At 36.6% G+C, this 8,187-nt stretch overlaps 1 protein-coding gene across 1 annotated transcript; it reads left to right on the plus strand.

The window, feature by feature from the left end:
- Positions 1–2,243: 2,243 nt before the first annotated feature.
- On the plus strand, positions 2,244–7,954 carry LOC106949569 (FERM domain-containing protein 6). Its single transcript, XM_015035919.1, has 13 exons — positions 2,244–2,315; positions 2,511–2,601; positions 2,712–2,791; positions 2,876–2,934; positions 3,026–3,245; positions 3,955–4,110; positions 4,326–4,391; positions 4,654–4,722; positions 4,816–4,978; positions 5,077–5,238; positions 6,822–6,938; positions 7,036–7,058; positions 7,151–7,954. Exons 1-13 carry the CDS (start codon positions 2,244–2,246, stop codon positions 7,199–7,201), a joined length of 1,329 nt encoding a protein of 442 aa, XP_014891405.1. The 3' UTR covers positions 7,202–7,954.
- Positions 7,955–8,187: the final 233 nt, after the last annotated feature.

Consider the following 8,187-nt stretch of genomic DNA (forward strand, 5'->3'; position numbering starts at 1 on the left):
TTTTTTTAAAATTTTTTTCTTTGTTTTTTTTTTTTTTTTTTTTTTTTTTTTTGGTTACGTTAAAGTCAGCTCTGTTGTACGTGCAAATGAATTGTACCTGTAGACTTCTTACAGGAATCCTGCAGCGTGCTGAAGGACAGACCAGTATGTGACGTCGGTGGGAATGTGATGCAAACTGGTGAATGTGTTTAAATGTTTAAAAACTCCTTGTCAGCGTTTCTGAGCCTGCAGAGATCAAACCACCGCACACGCTGCGCCCTTCGGATTGAACCGAACTCCACCTGAAAACGATATCTTACCTTGGAAAGAGCGATCTGAACGAAGAACTTATTTATTAGACTAAGAGTTTATGTGAATGTGTGGATCCGCGTCAGAAAAGGTGAAAAGCTCGGTTTGGGTTTTTGTGTTTGCTTGTGGGAGTTGATGCTGCTGAAACTGCATTACCAACATCTCACGGTAATAATTCTTCAATGTTAAACATGCCTGTTTATGGGGAGCAGTTGCCTTTTTCTAACTCTCTGTAGTTTACTTTGGTTTTGTTTTTTTCTGATTTTGTTGCATGTGAACATTTTTCATGTAGGAATCTGAAACGAAGCTGTAGATTGTAACCTTAACGGGAGAAAATCTGAGGTTTCTGTGTGAGGATCACCAGCTACCAACTGTTTTTATTTGATGTTGCTTTACTAAAGCAAAGCACAAATGGCATTATTAGATGATGTTTTTAAATAAATTAACAATAGAATAACAATAAAGGTGTGTTTTCTTTTGTCTACATGTTTTATCTATCCTGGGAAGAATGGATAAGAAAATACTTAAAATTAAATTCGGCTTTCATTGCGGTTGCAGAATACCCAGTGGAAGATTTTGGAAAAGTTAACCTTTGATTTAAACATTATTTATCAAATCAAATTTGAATTATTTAGTGTCTTGGAAACATTTTCACATCCTTTAGTTCTTCCAGAATATGTTTTATTTTCTGCAATAGACCAGCACAAAGAACTGAGTGAATTTGGCTCCCACAATTTAAAAACAAAATTAAAGTCAAACATTTTTTTACAAAGCTTAGCTTGTGCTGCTTTCATTTTAATGATATTGATAAATGTTTCCAAGGGTCATTAAAGGTCAACTGACCCCCATCCCCTACATTTACAAAATCAGATGAAATATGTCGGTCAATGCTACATTTGTGCTGCAGAATTTTTCGTTATATTATCGGGACGTATCGGTATTGGCCAATATTAGCTGTAAAATGTAATATCGGTCGTTCCATCAAAGTAACTGATCGATATAAAAGTTGTTTTTATGTGACTGACGAAGACGCCTGCAGCACAAATGTGCACAGTTTGAGTGTTTTCACTGTCATGAATTCATTTAACATTAAAACATAATCCAAGCTGAAAGTGTTGCATCTTTTTTAGCCTCATCTTTAGCATTTGGTAGCAGGACAAATGGACAAAGATAATGCAGTATTTTAACTCCACAGTAGAGAAAGCCCTGAAGTTTCAGTAAGTAGGTGTAGGGGGAAAATACCAGTATTGTTATCGGTTATCGACGAAATGAGTTTTAGTGTATCGGCATATCGATTATCGATCAAAAATCTGATATTGTGCATCCCTAGTTTGTTCCATCATCATTTTTTAAGATAAAAAAGGAAAAGCTTCACCAGACATTCCCACCATATTAACAAAATCAAACAAAAGTAATATAAATTAAATGTTTTGTGTAGTAAGCATTTTTCTAAACACCACATTTGTTTTATTTTGTAAATATGTGTGTGATAGGGACAGATGGTCTGGTTGACCTTTGATGACCTCTGGAAGGATTTATTAATATCCTTAAGAGGATATTGATCTTTTATCAATAATTCCCTAATATTGATATAAAAGAACTGGTTCTACTAGCAGATAGAAGACATTTCTCCCTTGCTATAAGTGAGATAATCAGTTTTTTTCGTTGTTTTTTTTTAATCAATATTAAGGAATTATTAACTTTGAACAAGCTCTCTTATCTCTTTGAAAAGTTACTTGTAAGCTAGTTTTGTCTTATTTCAAGTGTACTAAGATATTTGCTCTAGAAACTAGACCAAAACTACTTGGGAGGATTTCATGTTTTTTCAGCGAGGTCTGCAGTCTTCTGGTGCCACTGTCATTTTGTAATAAAGTCCGAGGAGGCCGGACCAGATTCAGTGGGGAGAGAAGAGGAGGATTTAAGGCGGACTGCGACCCGCTGAGGTTTTTGTGACGATGAGGACAAAACAAACGAGACAGGTCTGCGTTCTTCTGCCCAACAAACAGCATCTGGATTTCTCTGTCAGGGTAAGACGGCTCTTCTTACACCGTTTACATCACATAAAAATGATTTTAAACATTTACTTTTCATGTTGCACACAGTTTTACATTATGTTGCAAATGCAGCAACATATTAGCCACTCATATCTACGGTTAGTATTTAATAAAAACCCATTGTATAAGTGTTTTAATTGAGCTTTTCTTGTTTGTCTTGACTTCCAGATGCGAGCCAGAGGCCAGGAAGTGATGAAAACGGTGCTGCGTTCCCTCGGTGTCGGCGACCTCCAAGTGTTTGCTCTGGCTCTTCTCAGAGGTAAGTGTGGGAGTTTCAGGAAGCAGTATTTTCACTTCATTCACTCTGGAACGCCAAGGAGGTTATGCATGAACTCCCACTGTTTCTCCTCTTCTGACTTATAACCCAAGATAACGAATATCTTTTCCTGGATTTGGAACAAAAGCTGAGGAAATATTTTGGTAAAACATGGAGCAGGAACTCCCTAAAGGTTAGTTTCTCTCTGCATAATTCATGGAATATTTCTCCTGACATCTTAAATGAGGAAGCTGAATTATTCATCCTGCACTTCCAGGTTCCATTCATCGTATTTCTCAGAGTGAAGTTTTATTTGGAAAACGGACTCCTGATACTGTAAGTCTGGATCCCCCCCTCCTGCTCACGTTTGTTTCATTTGATGCTCTCGTCAAGGAGGCAGAACGTTTTCTCTCTCATCCCTTTCCAGGAGCAGCAAGGTGCAGCAACTTTACTACTGGGAGCTGAGGCAGAAAGTGCTGCAATCCCAGAGCCACCAGCAGGAAGCTCTGCTCTTCCAGCTGGCAGCTTCAGCGCTTCAGGCTGAAGTCGGAGATCTGGAACGTCGAGAAGGAGCTGAAGACGAGGGCGGAGATGAGAAAAAAGAGAGAATGCAATACTTTCTGCCAGAAGATTACTTTCCACCTTGGGTAACAAAAAAATAAATAACTCCAGAGTTTAAAAAAGGGAAAAACTGGTTGACCACCACAAAGTTTACATGTTATTTCATGTTTATTCTTCTAAATATGTAATTTTTAGATAAGGATAGGCGATAAATTGATTTTTATCAATTAATCGGATTTTCTGTTTTGCAAGATTTCATTTTTGGAAAACATCTGGATTTTTTTCACCAATGCACTCATTTGGTTTCCAAAGAATTACCATCTTTTTTTTTAATCATAGAAGGAATGATTGAAATAAAAAACAGTTTTTAATGACATCTTCTGTCACTTTTTTAAAGAAAAAACAGGGGGGAAAAATCAAATTTTGGATTTAAAAAATCAGAGAACTTATTCCTAGGCCATATCTTTACCTTTTTTAGCTTAATAGAATAGAATAGAATAGAATAGAATAGAATAGAATAGAATAGAATAGAATAGAATAGAATAGACTTTAATGATCCCCAAGGGGAAATTGCTTATTTGTTGAAAGCTACTCCATCTTAGGTAATAAATACAAAGTTTGTAAAATATATATATATACCAAGAGTGATAAGTTCAAAATGGCTAGATATAAACAAATAACCTATAAATGAGTGCAGAACAAAATGTAATCAATTAGCACAGACTTGTAAATAGTGACTCCAAGTAGACTGCACACATACATTTTGATTTTTCACTGATGTTATTTCTGTTTCAGCTAATAAATCACAGAGGGAGAAACTTCCTTCTCCAACACAGTCCAGTGTTGCACGGAGAGCTGAGAGGGACGCCACGCAGCTGGGCCATCCTGCAGTTCATAAAGGAGGCCAGCAGCCTGCAGGATGCAGCTCTGACTTTCTACAGGATGAAGCAGGTCAGACTTTAACAGGAAATCACAGAAGGTTTGCAACCATTAAAAACTTCATATGCAAGCGGTCGCCTTCTGAGCCGAGCTTTTGGTTTTCCTTTCACAAGCTGCGTTGTTTGTTTCGTCTGTCTTTGTCATTCTTCTATCGTTTATTAGAACATGCAGGCCATGAACTGGTTACCTGAACCCATTTGTGTTATTTGAACTTCTTCAAACTGCAGGGGAAAAAGGAGCTGAGAAGTTCGATCCTTCTCGGCGTGGCACTGGATGGAGTCTACATCTACCAGGTGGGTCGTCTATTAAGTTTACATACATTTATTATGAGCATGAAGGTCATATTAACAAATTCAGTGAAACATTAATGAGGACACATGCATTTATTTAACCCTGTACGTCTCGTTTTAAATTCAATAAAACAGTGTGATGCGTGATTACTCCCACAATAAAGAAGCAATAACAAATATGGCATACAAATAAATGATTTAGATGAGCGTCAGAGTTTCCCTTCTGCACTCTCTGTCGTCTTTATTGCTTTCTTTTTTTTTTAAGGAGGTGGAAGGGAAGAAGCATGCACTGTCTGCTTTTACCTGGTCAGAGATCGTCCGGTTTACTTTCCAGGTTGTTTTTTCTCCCTCCACTTACAGATTTCAGACATAATTTCACACAACTGAAGCTTTTCCTTTTTACTCGCTCTTCATCTTTCCTCTGCAGGGCAGCAGGTTTGAAATAGCTGCAGTCGACTCAAAGCTGGTATATTACACCCACTCAGCTTTCCACTCAAAGCACATTTTGAAACACCTGAGCGACAGCCATCGCTTCTACATGAGCAGTAAGGATGCAGCTAGCTACATCCAGCAGCTGGAAGACATGCAAGGTCAGCAGATTTACTTTCAGTTCAAACTTTCTCCCAAATTGTGCATTTAGATCGGTTTAAATGTCCTGATTTTCTGCGTTTGGCTCTCTGTGTCTCAGCCCTTCAGCTCCACAGAGAGGCTTATATCTGTGACATGACGCATTTAAGACAGAGACTCCAGTGTTACAACCTCACTGCATCAGTGTCAGATTTCAGCAACATGGAGACGGACACAACCTGGACCAAAGGCGGAGCGGAGGAGGAGCAAAGCCCTCTATCAGGTCATACAATTCAGAACTGATCGTTATCTGGGCTTTCTTTTGTCATTGCTAACATGAATTTGTGAATTTATTCATTTCAAGGTTTTCTCAAGTTTTAATTTAACATAGTTTTTCTTGAATTTAAAACATGATCAAAGTTATTGATGTGCTCAAATATATATATAATCCACTTTTTGGAGGTGGAGAAGTAGGACGTCTGTATATATTTAAGCTTGTGTGAATACTTTTCACTTAAAGGAAGGGACCTATTTTGTAAAATTCACGTTTTGCCCATTTCTAGATACTTACATTTGAGTTTCTACTGCTTCTAAAATCAGCCCAAGCGCTTAAAAACAAACACCCGGCTGTTTTTTTTTTTTTTTTGTCAGTAAGTTAATGTCTTTTGGTGAGCGGTTTCAAAAAGCTCCAGGATGTAACGTCACAAATCAGCAGGCCCCTCACCTAGCAACCCCAGCCAAGCTCAGCCAGTTACCTAGCAACCCAAGAATACAGAATGAAATATCGAGCCGTTGCACGTAACGTCACGCTCTTCAGAACTCCACCAGATCACTTCAAAACAACCAATGAGCTTATAAATGTCTGTTTTTATAAGCTAATATCGCTTCTATTTAGTTGATTTCACTTTAAAAATGGTCACAGGGTGCTGCGCGGTCGGCTCCATTAACAGACAAGGATACAAACCAAACTTGTCAGCTATTTTCTAACTTTTTAATGAGGAAAGTTAGGGCGGCGATGGATAAAATCCGCCAATCATAATGAGACTGACAACTCTCAGTGTAACCGCGGATTTTCAGCGAACACCTTTTACAAGACAAGAAGATTAACGTTCATATATTTTATATGTAAGTATGATTAGAAAGATATCAAACATTTTATCATGGAGAAGGTACGCGTCTAACCATTGGTAACCATGGAGACAGTCATGAAGCCTAGTATGTATGGAAAAAACGGTTAGCATCTTGTCTTTTGTATGTTTTTAATGCTGCTCAGGTGTAAGGGGACATGTTTTTTACGACATACTGATGTAAATTAAGTGCTGTGAATTCAATTAAAGTCGGTAATTTGATCAACACATCAGGAGGGCGCAGGTATGGGTCGGTTTCTAAGCTAGCTATTTCAAACCTTAGTAAATACCGCTGTAAACAGTACGACCTCCAACCATGTGTGCTACATTCAGAGCTCGACTCGAACAAGAATAAACTGGCAAAAACAACTTTGGAAAACATTTTCAGTTGCTCTGTTCAATACTCCCATCCTCTACTTCCGACCTCCGTCATGGCGCCTGGAATGATTAAGTGACGTAGTTGCAAAGGGCCAATAGGCAGAACTGAGTAGCCTAAAATGTCCAATCTAAAAATGATTTTGTCTGAAAAAAAGTAATGAACATGTTTTTTTCTTTAAATATAGCTCATATCCTAACCTGTTCAAGAGGCATAATCGGTCAACGTTAAAGGAAATCCACAATGAATTTGAACAAAATTCTTGTTTTTAAAGTTGCTTACTGAAACCATTCATCTGTTCTTTAGTTTTTGCAATTTTTTTGTCTTAAAATAAAGTTAGTTTTGTTTTAACCCTCATGGCAGAGGTTGAATCTGAAGAGGCTTTTGTCGATGACCCAGCAGAAGTGGCCTGGCTTGCTGAGTTTTTATATGGTGTGTCTGTTGACGGACCTTTACAGCTCCCATATTCCACCTGGGCAGGTGTGTGTTACAATCAACAACAAAGAAATTATTTACCTCGTGTGTGTGTCATGTTATTTTGTGCATCATGTAATTGGAAATTGTCTTTGCTCATTAGCTGTGACCATGGAAATGAAACAGGTGAGCAAAACTCAGTTGTTTCTTTGAGGATGATCTATGTGATCTATGTTGGTCCTGCTTTAAATGCATCTCTGTTTTCTTCTGGTGTTCAGGTTTGGTGCAAAAGAGTGGGTGAAGCCTCTCACTCTTTTGATTCACAGTGAAAAGCAAGGGGAGTTTATCGCATGTTCTGCAGCTCAGGACAAGACGATTACAATGATGCACTGCAATATAGTGAAAAAAAAATCAACAAAATATTCTGTTTTCTACAAATTTGCATTCAGAATGAAACCAAAATATGTGTTTAAAATAATATGAAGGTATTCTCAGCATTACTGCTATTATTATGCTTATGTTGTTATGCTGATTTCACATTGGTTTAAGATAAAGCATTCTTTTAACAGGCCATTATGCTGCTTATTACAATAAAGTAAACTTAATTTTATTGTAAAATGTAAACCCTACATAATGCAAGTGTTATGTTTCCATTCTTAGTTTTTGCAGGTTTAAAATCACCACCGTAAGTGTTGATTCAGGAAAACTTATGTTCTGCAAAAGTATTTTTATCCTGTGAACTTTTCCAATTTTTTTCCCATGCTACACCCACAATCTTTTTATGCATAGTGTGATTTTATATGATACACCAACATGAATCAGAAGTAATTGATACTATTTATCGAAATATTTCGATAAATAAAAATCTGAAAAGTATGGTGTGCATTTGTATTCAGTTCATCTGCAATTACTGCTCCTCTTAAGTCAAATTTAATAGATTAAAGTATTAGTTTCAATAAGGTTAATTTCTCAAATTAAAAGTACTTTTTGAAAATAATCTGTAAATAATCTGTATTAAACATATTTCATTCTGCCCACATTTTGCATTCATTAAAACCTTTTCAATATAATGTATAGTTAAATGCCATGGCTTTATTAGCTACAAGCTGAACATTATCAAAAATAAAGGCTTAGAAACATCACTTGGTGAGAAATTAATCTATGATGTTTCAATAAAAAAATACACACACACACACACACACACACACACACACACACACACACACACATATATATATATATATATATATATATATATATATATATATATATATATATATATATATATATATATATATATATATATATATATATA

The sequence above is a fragment of the Poecilia latipinna genome, unplaced genomic scaffold (genome assembly GCF_001443285.1).
Source record: "Poecilia latipinna isolate Pla-1442-1.1 unplaced genomic scaffold, P_latipinna-1.0 Scaffold22, whole genome shotgun sequence".
Lineage (NCBI taxonomy): Eukaryota > Metazoa > Chordata > Actinopteri > Cyprinodontiformes > Poeciliidae > Poecilia > Poecilia latipinna.